Genomic DNA, 20,514 nt, shown 5'->3' on the forward strand with positions numbered 1-20,514 from the left:
AATGTGTCTACTAAGCAGATTCAACTTGAAGTTAACAGTTAACGGCATTCTTTTTAAAAATAACAATTCTACCCACATTACCCTGGAATTGCTATTGCTATTGCTATATACTGCAGTTGTTGTGTAACTCAAGTGAATTTCTATTATTTCAAGGGGGAAATTCATGAAATTGTTACAACTACAAGGTGTGATTTATACCTCACAAACTTTCGACTTACGACTCTCTGACTGTCTATTACAATGCACCACTAGACTGTATTCTACACAGTGGAGTAAAGTAGAGTAGTTGCTCTTTTCGTCCTGCGGAATTTTCCCCGTTGAGAGAGAAAATGCATCATAAATAACGACCTGCCCAGGACGCTCCGGAAAAACTCCCATTATAAAGCATTCGCGCGCGCGGTTGTGAATATATCCCAGGCGAGGGAGCAGCTTAAAAAGTCCAACACACCGCCGCTGCCATAGTATAAATATATTTAAAAGTGCTACAAATTATGGGCAGGCGTGCTTGGCGCGGTTGGCGAATGTGGCAAATGGGCCCATCCGGGGGCCACCGATGCTAAATTATTAATCGGACGAATTCGCCCACGTAAACCACGCACGCCGTTGTGCATTCACCTGTGCACTCCCTCCTCGAGAGAAGCTCGCGAGTGAAATTTATTCGCGCACCGCACATTTTATCAGATAGCTAGTTTCAGGTGCAGAGCATAAAATTATAATCAATCGGTGTGGGTTGAAGAGGATGGGTGAGTAACGATTATTTGTCTAGTTTCAAAAAGTTACAAATTACAAACTCTCATGATGGGATATTCAGTAGCTACCTATTAAAAAACAGAGTAAACAACAAACTTTTCCTACACTATGCGCGCATTATCCATTATTCTATCAGGAGTAAATTTAAAAACTAAAACCGCAGACGGAATTCAAGGTAAAAGTTACAAGTTCATAAAAACTTTCCACTTTTTATATTTTGAACATTTCAATTGAAAATTTTATCTCGCGTTTATTTGTTTTCGACTGTCTACTGTATCCCGTATCTCACTGTTGGAACAGTGAGTAATGAGTAATTGAATGAGGGAGGACCCGATTCGATTTCGTCATCTCGTCCATCTCTTTGACGCCGCCGCCAGCTATCTACGCGCGCCCGGGGGGCGGAAATTTAAAAGGATAAGAAATTTAATTCTCAACAAAGAGATGACATGGACGTGGACATGCGAGGGTGACTCTATGCCCTGGGGACGCGTATTGTATGACCGCTCTCTCAAAATAAAAAAAAATCAGGAGGGTGTGACTATAGAAAGTAAAAATTCCATTTCAACAACAAAACGACTCAAAAAAATTTCGATGATTACCAATGTATTTTCTAATTATATACTGACTAGGTTGTTAAAAGTTTTGCACATAACAACAAGTTTTACATCTTTATTACCAGTTATTACCCGAGTTAGTAGTTTATTAGGTTTTGCTAGCTTTACAACATCCCCAACAACATTTATTAACTAAGTTTGTGCCGTGCGTTTTTTTTTGTGCGCCGCTGAAGGAATTTCCAAAGATTCAAGGTGGGAATGGGAGTAGTTGTAAAAAGCAATATTGCAATAAAGTAGACGTCCTGGACGGGCCTACCGAGTGGGATTTTAGCCCTCGGAAAGTTCACCAAAGTATGAGAGGGCACGTGCGTTGCTGGCTGCGTCTATACATCAAGCTCGAAGTAGGAAGGATCGCTTTATAGACGCGACCGACGCGACGTCCATAATGCCTTATATAAATTCGAAGGCTTTGCCGGATTTCCCAGCAAATGCGACAAGAAATACCAGAACTAGTAGCACTATAAAACAAGTTAGACTAAAGTGTGAAATGTGCCATGTCGCAGCATGGTAATGCAGAGACAACAGACAACATCTCATTTATCTGAATTACTCGGCGGAGGTTAATGAAGCGGCCCGCGCGACCGAATCAAACACTGTCGGACATAATATCGCGCTCGTTTATAACCAGTAAAAAAAGGAAAAACTCGAATATACTCTTTTAAACGCGTCTTTTTATGTTGAATTTAATCTCCGACATAATCTTTCACTAACAAAAGAATGATTCAACTCTAAGGGTCATTCATTAATTTTAATGAATCACATACACACATTTATTCTCCTTAATATAACATTTTTAATAATAAGTAATCAATTACGTATTCAAATCAAGGATGGTTCCACAATGTTTGCTTGTTTAATTCGCGCTGCAGGCGTGTGTTTACATGTTGAAATTCAAGTTTAATTATTCAAGGGTTATGCTCCTCGCGTATGCATGGGGAAGAATGCAATTATGGCTCGTTACATGAGAAGTTGCAAGAATCGCGCCCTTGGCGCGCCCGCGAATTTGGGCCAAACGTCTGAATTAACAACGTATTGTTAAATATGTAACGAGCACCCCGGTTAAGAGCGGCTCACCTCCGGAATTAAACCGTTGCGCTTGTAATTTGCGCGTTTTCAAGCCCTCATCACAGCGGTAGGTACACTTTTCCTGCGGTGGCGAAGACAACACATGCAGACATGAAAATTCATTGCGGACGCGAAACGGTTATGATCATGAGCACGCCGGTGCGCGGTCGTAAAAATCGATCGCGAAACACACCAAGGAAGGAATTTAAAATTAAGTGACACTTAATAGTAGCTGATGGGTGGCGGGGTAATAGCATTAATTTCTTAAGCCACAAATGTTACACTTCAAGATGGAGATTCAAGTTGACGTTTTAAATTTACGGAATGTTTAACTAAGTACTAAATTTCCATCCCTTGTAATACCTACATAGGGGTGCCTGAGCGACGCCAGCGGTTAGTTATTACCTGTCGTTTCAAGTTTCCAGCCACATGACAATATATTATCCAGGAAATTCATCTTCCTGCCGAAATCAGCGTGGCGATCCGTCTTGCGCGTCTCGCCACGATTACCAACATCGCGAATCGATCAAACCGCCGGTAATTGCCGACCATCTTCAACCAATCGCACGATATATATCTGTCTATATATATAAATAGTGCGCCGAGCATCTTTTATCGTCTGCCGGGGTATGGCGTCTCTGGGGGATTTATTTTCGCGAATGTTTGCGGAATTTCCGCGGCTCACGGCGCCATTCTTTCCGATTTGCGTCCCATTCTTCCGAAAACGCTCCGATGAATCTGCGCATTTGCAGAAAGAGGCAAAGAAGCGCAAAACGAACTGAAATCCACGCGCCAAAGCTCCGAAATCCGCTGATTTCGGAGATTATTGAAAGAACGCAGACTTTTACCTCACATTGGAAACTAATTAAAATGAGATTTCGTATCATCATCATAATTTCGCCTTGATGCGAACAAAAAATACACCATCCACCGGAGAAGGGTTGTTAACCGCGGAAAGTAGTGTAGAACCAAAACACAAAAAAAGTTCGACACGGAAGGGAGAAACCTACTTTTATTGTGTTTATTTGCATAAAATTACTTTTAGGTCTTGTTTTCGTCGAGAGCCTCGTAATTAGAGCTTGTTCGCCGAGGTTTTTTTTAATTAAGAGAACCATAATCATTACGTGCAGCCCTTCGCATCGCAGGAGGGCAAAAATGAAGCAGTCGCAGTCGGCGGCGCATTAATTGCCTGATTTTTATTTATTCTCCTGCGGAGCGTGCAGAAAATCCCAAGAAAACATATTTCAAATCACGCCAGCGGAAAAATAACTTTATCATCACTATTAGCTATTAGAAACACATTCGTTGGCGGAAGCGCGTCGTAAATCATCGACGGCGGCGGCGGCTAAAAGGACGACGCACTTAATTCGCTGATGCATGTGTTTTCGCATTGTTTTCCCAAAGCGTTGTATCTAGTTTTACGTGCGCTGAAAGCCTCTGCTTCTGCCGCCGCCGGGCGAAATTTACTTTGCAGTTTTTGCGCCGGCGACCATAATGCGCACCGGCGGCGTTAAACTTTAGCGTTTTTCCACGAACTCGTTGCCGATAACAATGGCAAATATGCGCGCGACGCGATTAAATTGTGCGGAAACCGAATGCGCGCTCGAGCGTTATAAGCAAACACAATAACGGAATTGCGCATACAGAGAGTGCACGAATATAAACATCATCAAAAGAAGCTTCGGCTGCATGTAAAAGAGGAGACACGGATCACCCGCCTGTGAAGTTATTGCAATAAAATCACAAGAAACTATTCCAATCATAAAGTTATACCAATTATTTTCTGCATATGAAAAGTGACATCCCGAGAATCTTCGGAAAACTTCACATATGTAGATTTATTTTCGCCCTACAACCAGTATCCGCACATATAATGTGCTCTGCGTCGCGAGTCCCTTGGTCGGTCCCTTTCTACTCCTCCGTCCCCGGTTTTACTCCTTACTTCGATATGTATTTAATGGTCACTCGACATGCTTGCAGCCGCGCGCCATTGAATCGGCGACGAATGGCATATGAATGCGAAATGGTAATCGGAACGCACGGCTCGACCCTCGCCATCGGAACACGATATTGTCGGCCGGTCTGCTTTCCCACCGATCCTATTCCCATTTATATTTACATTCGCATATATGTAGCGGCGGCGGAGGCGATGCCAGGGCGTTAAGTTTTACTTACTTTGCGATTAAGTATGGTGGATGGCATTTGGAGCAGCAACCCGTTCGTCGTAATCTAATCCGGCGAAAATTAGGCCCGCGCGCGTTTGCGTTATAGATAGTGGTTGGTAATAGCTTCCGACAACTTTAAATTGGCACCAGTCCACTAATGACCCAACATTTCCTCCGTTGGGAATGTTTTATGATCATAGAATTTATATGTAAGTGATGGGATTAGTGGAATATTACAGGAAAATTTATATTTTGTGAAAATTTTGCAAAAAAATCATGAAATAAGCTTGATTCTTCATTAAAAATATAGTTTAACATAGTATTTGAAATTTATGTAACGATGAAACAATTAAAAAGAGTTTTCTGCATGAAAAAATTCATTTTCCTTATAATAATTAGTATTATAAATACGAATAAGCGATTTTTGTTTGTTTGTGACACGCTCACGTGAAAACGTGACGGTATAGAAATACTTTTGACCTTGGAAGAGCAAATAAGCTACTTTTTCCGTAAAAATATAACATACAGAGTGTTAAACAAGCAATGAAAATTAGAATAAACATTCCAATACCATTTTACATTGCTATAAATGAAAATTGACAAAGTCGACACATAAAAAGCTCAGGAAGCTTCGAAAATATTCCTAAAATATCATACTTTGTATCTTTTGAAGAAGCTATATATCGATACTCGTTACTCAGTCAAGTGCAACCCCATGCAGCTAATGCGTATTGCATGTTTAATGCATGTACGAGCCGTGCGCGCGCGTTTTATTTGAATAAATGCATTTATAATACACCTGTAATTCAAAACGCAGCATCTCCTCCCGCAGCAGCCGTGGCATAAACCTTGAATTGAGTGTGTAATGTACGTACCTACGTACACCCGCGCGAAGGAGAGTAATGGGAGGAACGCGCGCGCGAGGGCTCGATCTGCATGCAAATATTTATAAAACGATTGCACGTGCGAGAGAGGAGCTTGTTGCGGAGGTGGAAGAAACGTCCTCCTCAGCAAGCGGCATTATAAATGATTGCAGACGATGTTGCGCGCACAATGCAGCCAGACATAATGCATTCCATGCACGTAAACTACACCGCAATTCTACAAGAAACAATAAAATACCGTGCAACGTAAACGTAGCCGGCAAATAATAAAAAATTACGCACGAGGTTTGAATACGCGCATGCGCAATCCACTACAATGTAAATGTAAACATAAAGACACTAACGAATGTGATTATCAGTGATAATGAATCACGTTTAGTGCAACAACTCAAGTAGCGATTGCATAAAGAAAGCAAAATAAACAATGACGTAATGAACGTGCCAGATTTGTGCATTTCGCACGACTTTGAATAGGCATCATTAAAATAAATATCTGTATCAGGTTCGTATTACGCGACGAGCCACCGATGCAAACACTCGTTGTGTGTGTGTGTGTGCCTGCGTGAATCAAATTCGCTGAATGCACAACGCAATTTTTCTAATTACGCGTGACGAACGTGCTCTTTTTGCGATTGCACCACGACCTCAACAAACACACACATATTGCATTCGCATGTCGTATATTAAAAAAGCTGCGCTGTGGTGATGCTGGGCAAGCGCACGGTGTTTATTTTATTTCATGTTTTATTTTGAGAGTCTCTCAGGGATGCGCGCTCCGACACAACACGGATGATCGCCTCAGGGACGACAATATTTAATGCCCTCCAATATAAACTTTTTTTTTTCTTCCACAACTGATTTTTATGATATCACACACAGTTGGTTGGCGGACTTCATAATTTAACCGAGGGCGCAATAAAAAATTAAACTCTTTTTCGCCACGTACCGGCGCGGCGGCTTTTTATTTATTTATCGCCTCCGACTTTTCTCGCCGGCATATTTTTCGTGTGGACAACGCTCTCTCATCCTCATCCTGGTTATGTATATAGGGGAGTCACAGGACTCGCCGCCGCTGGCGGCATTGTTTATTCTGCACTTCGTGTGTGCACAAGCGTTGTGCGCTTTTAATGAGCACATATTACGGATGAAATTAATAACAAAACAAAAAATATACGCTTTTTTATTTTGTTATTTATTGTATCTAACTAGAATCGTTGATGCGCGGAAAAAAATAATTCAAATGTTTGTTGTATGTTGCTACAATAAAATATTAGCTTTGTAGCTGTTGGCGAGATTGGCGAATGGAAAATAATCCCCGAAATGTTGATTGATCGATCGAACGCGAGAGGCGGCAGCATGCGAAAATCCGTTTAACAAATTTCGCCATCATTTCGCATGCGAAATTGCGTGAATTTTAAAAATGCATCAAATACTTGTCATTTGCGCTTTGTATTGATTAAAATTGATGACAACAATGTAAACGTCCACATTTTTTTACATCCCTTCGATTTCAATTCTTCATTCTACGCCTTAAAAAGCAAAACATAAAAAATAAAAAGGGAATGATTGATTCGTTGAAGTGAATCGTGTCCCAATTTCGTAGCATTATTTTTTTCTGAGAGTTAGTTGTGATTTAAAGTTTTCACTTAGCACCGGTGAAGCCATTTCATATATACTGCCCGTCTTTTCTTCCGCCTTCATGCCCTCGACACATCGTACGCGCACAGATTGTGACAATGATGTATTATACTTCTTGTTTAAGAATATTTCCTCTCGTCGATTTATTATCCCTGCGAAGGCACGGGGTTCGGCTGACAATGATGTGAAAAAAAAGGAGTCTGCGAGTCAAAGTTTCGGCAAGGATATAAGCAGTGCGCGTGGGAGCACAAATAATGGAAGGACTTTCACGTCGAGAGAACGAAAAACGCCGAAAGTTATGTTATGGAGCCGCGCGGCGGTCGTATGCTTTTCGGTGGAAATGTCTATAACTACAAATTTCCAACCTATAACTACAGATTGGGCGGAATAAGAAGTAGTACCTAGGCGGGTTAAAGATGACTAGATCTAAGATTTTATTTACATTTTTGCGCACGCTTCACTGCGCTCCTCTCGCGCTTCGTGTGCGAATTCACTTTTTTTCACTTCCAGCCTCACCCTTGCGCATGAATTCGTTTTATCTCCGCGTTTTCGCAAAAAGCACAGGTCGGGAATGTAAAAGCAAAAAAAATCTCCGGCGTAAAGCGCCCGAGAAAATGTTTGATTTCACGAGTGTGTATGCCTCATATGTGCTCTGCTACTTTGTGCGAACGCGCAAAAACAGATAGTTTATAGGTGCAAATTGCCAAACGTGAGCGCGTAGCAAGAGATGAAACGCGAAATAATAAACACAGGCACATTTCGCACCTTTTTCATAAACAAGCATCAAACAATATTTCATTTGATCTTAACTTTTTTCCATCGCGCCGCTTATTTTTTAATATTTCTGAATGTATAATTAAGTGGATAATAAAGGCGCGCGTGTATAAAACAAGTAAACTTTCCAGGGAGTTGCTAACGTCATTGCCTCGGCGAGAAAGTGAAGCTTGACGGGCAGAACGAGCTGGATAAAGGGACGCACCGAGAGAATTATCGGCTGAACGTCGTTCAATTATCTCCCTAAATTCCTTTTGATCTTAACTTGTTCTACAAAAGTCTTGATCGACGTTAAAGGCAAACCGCCTGGATTTTACACCCCTTCTTCATTTTTACCCACCCTAAATTTAATACTTCCTTAGAGCTTTTACTTTCATACAAAATTGACTAATGAGTAATTTCAACACGAATAAACACACCATAAATCGATCAATCTGCAACGCGCTATTCAAAAATACAATTTTTAAACGTTGAAAAATACCTACGACTACTCTTAAGATGATAAAATTCATTCCAAACAGATTTATGCGTGTTTTTCTTCTTATATTGCTGAAATATTTATTTCCCGACGTTTATATTTTCCTACTTATTCTTTCAATCTTTTTCCACATCGCTATAAAAAAAGCGTTCATTCCGTGTCGAGACTCGGAACAAACGCTCGAGAATAAACTTGCAATCGTTGGGTTGGGCTTCGGGGAAGAAGAAGAAGCGCTGCTCCTGGTGCTCTCTTCTGTTCTCTCCCTGGCGTGCGTTTGCATTCCGCGTTTCGCCCTCTGATTTTTTTCTCATTTCCAACACAAGAAGACTCGTTGCGCGTTGCAATTCGTGACGTCTCCGCCTGTGTCTCCGTCGACCTTTTTAATTATGAAATCGCGTGATGCGAGCGCTTCCAGGAAATAACGCGAGCGCCTCCGGAAACGGTGCGATACTTAAGATATTATAAAGTAAATTGAATTAAACTGTCGCGCAAAATGCACGCTCGCACGAAGGCTCGTAAATTCGTCGTCGAAAACCACTAAATGCTACTAGAAGCGAGAAGTAATTTTGTTGCAATCGTAAAAAAATTCAATTGGATCTCTGAATTTTTAAAACCCAAAGAATTTTTTTTAGATATTCAAATTTTTATTGCGATGTGGTGGTAATTACATTTTAAAGTTAACAACTTTTTTGCTTCTAATGGTATGCAAAGCAAGCCGGAAAACGCGATTAATTCAACCACGCAAACAACGTGTAAATTCAAATTCTAACGACAATGCCGATGCGAAGAGGGAGCGGAAATTCCGTTTTCGCGCACGGCGACACCTAACGCGCAAAGTGCGCCAAATCTTAATAACAATTAACCGCCTAAGCGCCGCCACCGCGGAATAATAATCAGCGATTGTTTGACAAGAGGGAGGAGTACACCCGACTCGGGTTGTAATTAAAATTTATTGAAAATATTTGCATTTCTGGTGTGAATAACTCGTTAAACTCGCAAATTTCATTTACAACTTCCTCTTCAAGCGGAAAACTTTGTTTTCAACACACACAAAGTATGTCAATTTTATCTCTAAGGTAGTGAAAAATCACTGATACACTTTGCGAAACTTTGGAGGAAGATACTAGGGCAAAGGTCGAGTGGATTCGATTCAAAAGGATTTGTAAGTTGCAAGACACGATGCAATTCGATGCAATTGCAACGGATTGAATCTCCCCACCAATGCAGTGCAGGTTAAAATGCACTGCGAAAATGTGAAAACTATCCGGACGTCTAGTCTAGTCTCTACACATCGCATTGCAACACATGTGTCTGCATTTTCTTGCAGCAATGAATGGACGACCTGATGATAGGAAATCCTAATGCTTCTTTTCGGCCAGAAATATTCCGTCCTTGTCTAGTGTTTCGCCTGGCGCATGATTTATTTACTTAACGAAATGAGTGAATGTTCACTGTATTGCACACTGCACACGTGTGAGTCGAAAACGACTGCTGACTACAATTCGAAGCGTGTGCAGACACGACGAAAGTTCAAGCCGCCGCGTGATTTATGCACATTTTATGTCAACATTTAGATGAAATCATGCCTGAATGGCGCGCGGGGGATTCCTCCGGCTTCATGCATTCATAATGCATATTCATTGAATCGGAACTTTTCCGACTGGAAAACTGTTTAAAATGTTAAAACTCTGCAAAACGCATGCAGAGCGCCCCGAAAAAAGGCTTGCTTATCTGGATTAGCTAAATTTAGGGATAATCCAACCGCCCAAATGAAAACTTTCTACCCGGATTTCGCAAACTGAAAATAAAAATAAAAGACCCGAATGAGTTGAACCGAGGCGTCAGTTGCTGATGATCATGATGTTGCCTGCTGCACGATGCCTTGGAAAATATTAGATTTTCCATTCGAGCGTTAAGCGAAACGGAGAGACGTCGTCCGTGGGTGTGCATTTCAGGTTTAAAAGCGCACAATTTGTTGTGTAAAACGTGCGAGAAATGATGCGCACGTGAACGGAATCACTATCGCTGCCTTAGCATGCGAATCCCGACGCAAAACCAAGGGTGAGAAATGCTCGTACCTGACTAGTGCGGTTCTAGTGGACGCGATAGATGTCTTTATTTTCACGTATTTTTCACCCGGGAGGAAAAACGTGAAAAACATGCAGCTAAACAAAATGTATGTACTACTACGGCATATAGGTACGACGACTGTGTGACAGCATGACGCATATTGACGAGATGCGCAAAACGTACGGGGAATAAGCCAAAGCACACTAATTGAACACTTTCCCAGCGTTAAGTGTCGACGCCGGCGTCGCGACACCCTCGTGCATATAACACCCTCACATTTCCTTCCTTTTTCTTCCTATGGATATACTTGACTACGTATTTTCAAAAAAATGCTTTTTTTATATTTTGCAATCAAAATTTGTGGTTGTTAAATATAACGGATGAGAAACATTAATCAAAGTAGAACAAAACCTAGATCCTTTATCAGACACGCGAACGAAATGAGTTTCGCGCTTGACTCTGGCAGTAAGTGCGTACCAATATCCGCAATTTCCTGCCCGGGGGGTGGCGTCGAAGGAGACAAAGCCCGCGTTCGCAATCGAAGCGCACTCGTCCATTTATTACACCTTTCACCTTTCATTCCCTCGACCCCTAGGGGGAGGAGAAGGCGAATAAAAAGCGATGTGACGAGATAACCTCGAATGAAATTTCATGCTCTAATGTAGTACATGCGTGCATCGCAACAGTAGAAGATAAAGAAGCATCAGCAACAATAAAAAAAAACTGAACTGTCGTCAGCGTTTTGCACATCGTGATCGCGCGTCGGAGTTGGAGATTCAATTAAACGCGTCGCACGCTTGCAAGTTAGCGCGTTAGCGAGCAAGTGGAGCGTCGCTAATCGCGATGAAAGCAAGCGATACCGGCGAAGCCTTTTGAGTGAAGCTCCCCGAAGCTGATCCTGATCCAGAAGCCGCGCGAACGTGTCCGCCGGTCGATTGAATGTCATTTAGTCCGCGCGGATGCGGCTAATGATTAGTCAATATCCGGTGCTTTTTTCTAATGAAATTTAGAAGCACAAAAAATTACCTGATGCAGTGTAATACTATGTAGTTCTATTTTCGGATACAGTTTACATCTATCGCATGTTGTTTGGTGGTTTCCAGCGAGTAAATATTTAAACACGCGTTTATTTTGATCGAGTCACGTGCACGTCTTGCCACCGAACAAGAAACATTAAGGTGCTCGGGAAAACTCAACAATTTTATTAGATTTTTTTTGTGTTGCTTGCAGCATAACATACGAAGCGCATCGATGTAATAATATTTCGAGCTTTCCTCGGCTGGCTTTCCGCTCGGATGCGATCGTAACTCGTTTATATTATCGGCCGGCGGGGATGGCGTCGTAGATGACGAGGCGATACGCTCGACGTACGTGCGGAATGACCCATCTAATCCTGCGGACGCTTTACTCCTTTTTACAATCGCCATTACCGATACTGACATGCTGCTTTTCGTGTGTAAGTGTTATGGTTATGGTGGTGGCGGGATGCGCGGAAATAGAAATAGTTTTGCGCTTTTTGCGCGTCGCGTTTCGCGCGCCATTGTCGAAAGATCGGCTTCTTCTTCTCGTGGAATTCCATTCGGATATTCTGTACACGTCCAATTTTGATAAATTGTTCTGGTACGTTTGTTCCGCGTCCGCGTTTGGCTTCAGAACCGCGCACAGCACAGCGAAGAGTTGAAAGGAAGAAATGTATTTTACGCTCGGCTTGATTTCGACTTTGTCCTGCTTGAGCGGCGCCAGAACTCGGTGGTGGATTCGTGCTCCTTGGATTTTTCCAACGTTTAAGCGGAAATAAAAATGCCACCGCAGTGACATTGTCTCTCAACACACAACAGTTACAGAAATGTTTTTAACCCTCATCCTTATTTTTTTCTAGGTAAATGGGACGGATGTGAGTAGTTTCCCGCACGAAGACGCGGTGCGCACTTTCCTCACCGCCGAGGAGCCGATCGTCGTCGAGGTAAAACGACGCGTCTCGCCTGATTTCCAACTTCCGGTTACCAAAACACCACCGACGTCACCGCAACCCTCGCCGGCGATCGACACTGACAATTTCATTTCGACCGGGGTGCAAACCGAAGCCGATCTGGTTTGGATCGACGACAACACTCTGGAGTGTTTTGGGCGCGACATCGATCTCGAGGTAGGTCCACGCTCGAAACCCATATACGTCATTGTCTAATGGCGAAGAACGGAAATAAATGAGTGCGTTCGATCCGAGTTTTGCGCTTTCCCCAGTGGGAAAATCCAACAAAACCGCGCGGAAAGCGAACGAAATAAAAACCAAAATACTATGAGGAAATAGAGGGTGTTCCAGGGTTTGAGTGAGAATGCGTAGCGCGGATGCGGCGCGTCACATCAGCCGCGAACCAATAACCGGCGTAAATGAAACGTGACAAATTAAGTTTCGGTCAACAGCAGGGGGTGTTGCGCGCCAAATTGAAATCGTTGACAGCGGAATATACCTCATGTTGGCAAGAATCAAATCGACTGCAAAAAAATAATATTTCTCAAAACAATGATATCTATTGTATAGCACCGGATGTGGTGGTTTTTTGACAGAAAATGTGAAAATTGCAAGCTGGGGAACAAATGCAACCAGTTTGATATGGCGCATCCCACCTGGGACCCGAATTGAAACACTGAAACACTCTGCGTCCCACACCATCCTCACGGGAGCGCAACCCGTCCGCTTCATTTCCGTGGTTTTCAAAATTCCAGACCGTCGATGATCTTTTTTTAAATTTTACACTACGCGTTCGATTTTTATTAATTCTACACGCTCAAAAGTTTTCTCCGGTTTCTGACGTTGATTTATCAATCACATTATGTGCGCAATCGGGAAAAAATGATTTACTCGAAATTTATGACGTTTTTCATGTTCAACCACCATCGGGAAGCTATTATTCCCGTACGCTCGCTGACCGACAGTTAATGCGTTCCCTGGTGCTGTCAAAGCAGCAAGCACGTCAAAGCGCACACAGGCGCGCGCGTTTGAGATTACAGATGGTCTCGGGGCGTGAAACGCGATCGGTCACTCGATATGCATAGGCGTCTGGCACCTATCAGCTTCATTAGAATATTAGCATTAATCCTAGTTTGCTCCCGGGGCTGCAATCTAGGCTGAGCGGTTTACACCATCCGGTCGCGTGTGTTTCATTACAATGTGCAATGTTATCGCAATATGGCATCGCAATCTCGGGAATGGCGCGCTCCTCTGATCGTGTTGTGAATGTCAACGAATGTCTTCCAGGAGACCGGACGAGATCAGGAGCGTTGCCCCGTGGGAAATCAAATCGTTATTGTATTGATACCGGATTGATATCACGTAGTAATAACTTTACGGAATCGTCAAAGACAAAAAAGTGCATTGTCCTAAGTTGAGATACCGGGTATCGAAAAATACCGGTATTTGAAACAAAAAAAAATACAGGTATACCGGTTTTAATACCGGTATTACCTCCAAAAATCATAAAAAATAAAATAATACTTAAAATACTTTATTTATTTATGTAGAAAAATGCTGTGGAATTTTGTTGTTTAAAACCTGAAACATAAAAGAGAAAAATGTTTATTTGAATAAAATCTCTCCGTGAGCTTTTGCAACAAACAAACCACCATTTCGAAATGCGCATCACGTCCACCAAATAATATTACTGGGGACGGCGTGTAGCGATTGTGTGCACGTGCCTATGCACCCATTGCAATCCGGGCGCGCGCGCGACGCGCATAACAACGTACTTAATTGATTTGCGATTTCCGGTCTATCTCGCAAATCAGCAAAAGCAGTCCACCCACCCGGTCCACCACTACCATAACCGAGATACTGCAATTACGTGACCGATTTCGCCATTCGCCGTCCGCCATCTTAATCGAATGTGTTTAACCCGATTGCTGTACTAATTAACGCACAGTGATAATTTGACCACTATGTTTACCATTTAGTAGAATATAAACTCAAAATCAAAATAACAAATTGAATTGTGACTTTTTTGATTTATGTCTTGTATCCGTTGACTCCTCGTTGTTGAAACCGAGCATGAACCGATGATGTTCAATATGCAGCGCAGGAACTTTCCCAATTTGCATGCGGAAACTTTTTAATAAGAAACGGCGCGCAGAAATAAAAAATACAATGTGATTTTCGGACTTGGATTGAACTTTTCAACGAGTACGATTTTAATTCTTTTGCTGTGTATGTAGGAAGTCACGCTGAGAAAATGCAGCAGTGATGAGAAGCTGGGACTCACTGTCTGCTACAGTTCTGGAAGTGAGATGGACACGTGTGCAGAGGTCTATATCAGGGATATTGCACCGCAAAGTGTCGCGGATAGAGATGGAAGACTTCAAAAAGGCGATCAAATATTACAAGTACGTAAAAATTAGAAAACTAATTGCATGATTAAATAATTAACGATTTAATCATTTTCAGGTGAATGGTAAAGATGTGGCCAATCGAGAAGAGACCGAATCACTCTTTGCGGAGAATCGCAAAGCTGTCACATTGTTAGTGAGCAGGTGCTATATGCGGGTAAGTTAAGCTGCTTTCATCTGTAAAGCCGATTTACTCAATTCTCTTACGCTGATGTTTTAGGGCGAAGACTACCTGGACGCCGAGGGTTTAATGGTGGAAACTTCACCCACAACCTGCAAGAGCGCCGCCTACCAAAACAGCATCATTGAGCAATTGGTGCAACAGCAGACGCAAACCCTGCCGGCACCACATGAAGTGCCCAAAACCGCAGAAGCGCCACGGAATCCCACCCACTCTATTCAGGAGAAGCTCATGCTGGCCAAATTCCAACTGACCAACTCTCTGGTGCGCTCCAAGCTGGATTCCATCAACCACGAGATCTCGGAGTTGAACCATCGCATGCAAAACATACAGCTGGTCAAAACGGGCGATCGGAATACGGACAAGCGAAAACCGCCACAATTACCGCACGTGCCAGCGCCGCTGGAGTCGGATACCGAGCACATCTACGAAACTATACCGGAGAGCGTAGATTCTGAGCTGGAGCCGATTTATTCCTGTCCGTATGAAGCGGGTGATGAGAATATTGTTGAGCAGTGGTTGAAAGCACAAACAGGCCCGAGCCTTTGGACTTGCTATGTGAATCCAAAGGCCAGTGAGACCCCAGCAAGTAAGACTTCCAGCAATAAAGAGAAAGAGAAAGAAAAGGCGAGTTTGCGAAGCAAATCGTCCAAGAGTAGCAGTGAGGAGCACGAAAATAGCTCCAGTGCTTATAACACCGGTGGTTCCTCAAACAGTAATCCGTTAACGTTTGAGTTGGCGTGCAGTGCGGACGCCAAGCAAAAGGACACGTATCGTTCCACATTGATATTATGCCCGCAGAATGAAGAGTGTGAGACTAAAACTACTGCGAATGCTAGTAGTGCGAGTGCAAACCCAAAGATGAAAACCAAAAACTCGAGTGGCGGATCGAAGACAAACAGTCCTTCATCGCCCACAACGAGGCCGATGCCCACGCATATGTTGTCCGATACCATGTACACGAACGTCGCCAATCTCGAACAGACAATTCTCTTGCAGCAGCAATTGTTCCGGCAGGCGTTGGGTCAAAGCGAAGCTGTGGGTAAACCCACGACGAGTTGCACGACGGAAAGTTTAAGTCAATATCAGTTTGTAAACGGACACAATCAACAAGTAAGTAACGTAAAATCATATAAAAATTGAAAAAAAAAAAACCCGCGGCCATTTTGAATTTATAGAATACACGGCATGAATCTTCAACACTCGATACTGGTATGGAATGGAAAGTAAAGCGACGTGCTGATGGGACACGATACATAGCACGGCGTCCCATTCGTAATCGTATCTTGCGGAATCGTGAATTGAAACTTTCTGAAGAACGTGCTGGATTAACAACTGAAGACGATACTATCTCGGAGTTAAAGGTGCGTTTTGTAGGTTATGTATGCACCACACAGATAGGCTACCGGTGGAGCTTTTAGCTGTCAAACATCAAACTGTCAAAATTCAAATATTTAAAATTTGAAAACGTATAATTCATATTTTTAACAGGTTGGACGTTATTGGACAAAAGAAGAACGTAAGAAGCACCTGGAAAAGTCTAAAGAACGCAAGCAACGTCAAGAAATCCTACTTGCATCACGTCACATAGAAGAAACGAGCGAAATTATACCTAAAGCTGGTACAATTGACAAGAATGCAGCCGCCTGCCCACTGAGCAAGAAAGTCGTGAATAACATGGACAATACCGTTAAGAGGCACAAGAGCAAACAAAAGCAGAAGGACTGCTATGAGAACTTCGCCACCGTGCAAGAACACCTTGCGAATAAGCCGCCAACCTTGCCGACGAGTCAAAGCAGCAAAATGATTGGCCTGCTTTCGGTCACCACGGTGTGAATGAATAGAAATAAGTTCGGTTCAGTTGAACGCGTTCAATATGTAAATCGTAAACCAAAAATTGTAAATTTAAAGTTTTTTAATGAGCACCTAACAGGCTTTGTTCAGATTAGTGCAGCGTGAAGACGCGAGGGCAAAACGTAAACTACATTTCACCATAGTAACCCAATATGTGATGTTTTTATTAAATTTAGTGTACATATCGTAAATAAATCTATATATTATCTTCCAAATGCTATACTATCTTTTACATATTATATATACCTAATATTCACCAGTAATTCACAATTTATACGGAATGAGAAGACTTAAAACTGACTAAAACTGAATACTATTATCATCACTATTTATGCATTTACTGCAAGAAATTAGACTCAAAACTCACATCAAATTGATTATTAGCGTATCTTATGATATAAATGTTAACAAATAAGTTTATTGTCAACGGTTGGTCGCAAGATACGCTGTGAAACTCAACTCACGGACAAACAAGAATTTAATCAGAAAAACACGTCCTAGCGCTACCTACGAGCGAATTATTGAACTAAATTTAAGTCATTTTGCTTTTAAAACTTTTAAAAGCATATTTAACTCATGTAAATCTACAGAGTTAAGAAATAATTACTAAAAAAACCCATTATCGAATCAAACAAGCAAAGAACTGCAGTTTATTAATTTTTATTCCTTCCTTGTTATCAAACGCTTTTACTATATATCAAATCTAATGAAAAACACTTCATTTAATAAACGTAGTGACTAGTGAGAATCTTCCACAATACAACTTAAATATGAAACTTTACAAGTTGTACCATAAAAAAGAACTGGGAACAGAAATAAACTATAATTACCTAGCCACCTAGCCCGCCTGCTTTGAACACCTTAATAAATTCGTCTTTAATTGGAATGTGACGCCTTGGAATTGAGTGTCTAGCGTCGAATGAGTCCGTGAGACCAAGCAAATAGTGTCATCACACCAACAGCGGTGAATCCAGCAGTTAGAAGTAAGAAAACTGATGCGCAATCATTATCTGATGGGTTTTCTTTTGCTAAAATATAAATTAAAATTAAGTTTCAAATAATAAGGTGTTAATAAATGATTTAACATACCAGGAACTTCTTTTAGTGGTGCATGTTTTGATAGAAAGTTTCTCACATACTCCGCAATATTATTGTTCGAGTTTACCACGTTCATGAACGTAGTATTAGGATATTGCAGCCTGAAAGCTGGTGCCAAGTGGCTGCAGATGTATAAATCTAATGTGGTCGGGTGGTCACCCAATAAATACTTCTTATTGGACAGCATTTGAGATAAGTCTTTGAAGTAGGCATCAAGTTCCAAATATTTCTATTGAAAACAATAACTTGATATATTTTTGATAGAAATATAAAGTAAATTAGCTTACTCTATCAATAAACACCTTCAAATCATCATCTCCAACAATCAGTTGAATTGTTTCAGTCATTTTCTTCTTCATATTCCTTGAGTAAAGAATCCCAAAAGGAAACCACATTCCCTGAGCATAAGTATTGGTAGATAAGGCAGTATTTTCCTCCACACCCCAATAATGCATCAAGGCAGCTGTAGCTAAGTATCGTTCAGCATGAGCAAAGTGTGCACTCAGTCTGGATAACTCCAACTTGGCATATTGTTGATTTATTTTGTTTCGTGTCTAAAATATTAAAATTTAATACAATTGATCTAAACAAAACAAAGCAACAAAACACTTACAATTCGCTCAATAATTTTACGAATTTGCTCGGGATGACTGTATGTTGTCCCATTCACATTCAGTTTGGGTAAATCTGCATTTGAATTCATGTGAGCCTTCCGAATTTCAATACTTGTACAGTTGTTGAGTTTAATATTCAACTGAAACAGATTCATAACATCAGTTACAATATTATATTTTACACAAACTAAAACAAGAAAATTTATTGTAGCAGATCCAGAAAATAACTCCTTTGTTATTTTTAGTCACAAATAATATTGTAGGCATGTTGTAACTTTAACCTTATCAAAAATGAAGAAAACTTACCAACATTTCCATCGAAAATGGGTCTGATGAAGGCAGTCCATTTGCACCGTCAATAACATAGAGTACCACTTTCGTATAACGGTCTATTTCGATATCCATTTTCGATTTTTATTTGATAATTTGTGAAAAACGTGACAATATTCAGCTGATTGCTTTGGATCACAACAAAATGTAACCTGTGAATGCCTGTGAAGTTCATTCTATAGATGTCAATATGGGGATTAAAATATTCTAGAAATTAAAGGTAAAACCATAATTATTCTCATAATTTATTATTTCTATATTGAATTATTTCGTATTGAATATATGATTCTATACAACTTATTTCCCGTTTAAACTGACTGAAAACACAAAATTATATTAAATTCTATTCCAGTTCACATATATGTATATAGATGGCGCAGCGTGTCTCAAAATTGAATATATTTCTATTTTGTTATTGTTTTCTTAATTTTAAACAATTAAACAACAGTACCTACTGTTTATATTTGATAAAACAGATTGATAATAAAGTTAAACACAATTTAAGTTTATTTTTACGCAAAAAAAAGTTCAGATATCGAACATTTTGTTAATATATTATCAAAACATCTTAATTATCAATAAATTGCCTATTATTATTATTATTATTACCTAAGCAAACAAAATTAACACAATCTATTCCTACGCGCAAATTGTGCATGTAACACATTTAATTTAGCTTTCCAGGTTGAATTTAATCATCTCATAATTAGAACTTTCCGGAATCACTCGAGCATAGTAAATGTTTCCGAGAAAACTTCTACTTTATTGTTCATAACAAACGATTAAATTAATCAGGCTTGTATATTACCGCCGACATCTTTCGGCATTCAATGGTACGCGTCTGTTATACTGATATCGATTAAATATTGACAAAACTAAAATGAAAAAGACGCAAAAATGAAAATAAAAGCACGAGCAAAGTAAAAATAAACAAAAAATGTCGAAACTATGTTAACTATCGAGAGGACTGCGACTACTAGTCGACGCATTGTGTAATCTAGGATCGAGTTTTTGCAATCGTTACCTAGTTTCAGTTTCCAGGGCTTCTACGAATGCAATAACAACAACAAAAAAGGAAAATAAATGAAAAAAGGACGAGAAAACTGAAATAGAAAAGCAAAGCACGCCAGAGCAAGGACAATACGAGGCAACAGTTCGTTTTCCATATTTTTCACAAGCAGGGTTACCAAAGGGCACAAAAATTAAAAAATTACAAAATAAAAGTTAAGATTTTTCAAAAATAAATTGAAAAAAAGTAAATTTTTGAAGATTGCAAATAAAATTGTTAATTAAACATGAATTTCTTAAATGTTTGAATAAAATTCTTGCGTTTGATAACCCTATTGTATGAATACACATTCGAAATCGCAAAATTCTACATAATACATATACAAAGTGTACCAAGAAGTGCATAATTCAGTAAAATTACGAGCTTTGCATCAGACTGTTGGTATTTTGTTGATTTCACAACTCTTTAAACACACCATTGCGCGATGTTAGCGTAAAATCGCGAAATCAGCGCCGACGTCCCGGCGATATTGCGAAAAGGCACCACCGGCACCAAACGAAGAACTCGTTCGTAAGTTTATATTATTAAAGTTTGCCCGAATGTACTCGCGGAC

At 40.7% G+C, this 20,514-nt stretch overlaps 2 protein-coding genes across 2 annotated transcripts in view; one reads left to right on the forward strand and one right to left on the reverse strand.

Moving 5' to 3' along the window:
* The window catches only part of Slip1 (SLo interacting protein 1), a 29,892-nt gene extending 12,827 nt beyond the window's left edge, over positions 1–17,065 (forward strand). The window contains exons 2-7 of the mRNA XM_065309295.1: positions 12,318–12,584; positions 14,645–14,812; positions 14,874–14,972; positions 15,036–16,109; positions 16,175–16,360; positions 16,488–17,065. Coding sequence (XP_065165367.1) covers positions 12,318–12,584; positions 14,645–14,812; positions 14,874–14,972; positions 15,036–16,109; positions 16,175–16,360; positions 16,488–16,832 — 2,139 coding nt within the window. The 3' untranslated portion in view covers positions 16,833–17,065. The remainder of the gene's footprint in view (positions 1–12,317; positions 12,585–14,644; positions 14,813–14,873; positions 14,973–15,035; positions 16,110–16,174; positions 16,361–16,487) is intronic.
* A 429-nt stretch (positions 17,066–17,494) lies between these two features.
* On the reverse strand, positions 17,495–19,090 carry LOC135797101 (metaxin-3-like). Its single transcript, XM_065309298.1, has 5 exons — positions 18,869–19,090; positions 18,562–18,702; positions 18,236–18,502; positions 17,940–18,177; positions 17,495–17,878 (listed from the first exon to the last, which is right to left on the reverse strand). The coding sequence occupies exons 1-5, from the start codon at positions 18,965–18,967 to the stop codon at positions 17,760–17,762; spliced, it is 864 nt and encodes a 287-aa protein (XP_065165370.1). The 5' UTR covers positions 18,968–19,090; the 3' UTR covers positions 17,495–17,759.
* Between the last annotated feature and the right edge of the window lie 1,424 nt (positions 19,091–20,514).

This window comes from Atheta coriaria, unplaced genomic scaffold (assembly GCF_025399875.1).
Source record: "Atheta coriaria isolate IRGN ID8LTWV9N9 unplaced genomic scaffold, Caltech_Dcor_3.1 hic_scaffold_8_pilon, whole genome shotgun sequence".
NCBI lineage: Eukaryota > Metazoa > Arthropoda > Insecta > Coleoptera > Staphylinidae > Dalotia > Dalotia coriaria.

Excerpts from the sequence above, each read along its gene's own strand:
- LOC135797101 (XM_065309298.1), bottom strand. The coding sequence starts at position 18,967 with ATGGATATCGAAATAGACCGTTATACGAAAGTGGTACTCTATGTTATT. Across the intron at positions 18,703-18,868 it reads CATTTTCGATGGAAATGTTG|TTGAATATTAAACTCAACAA; the intron begins GTAAGTTTTCTT and ends AATCTGTTTCAG. Across the intron at positions 18,178-18,235 it reads TGAAGGTGTTTATTGATAGA|AAATATTTGGAACTTGATGC; the intron begins GTAAGCTAATTT and ends TGTTTTCAATAG.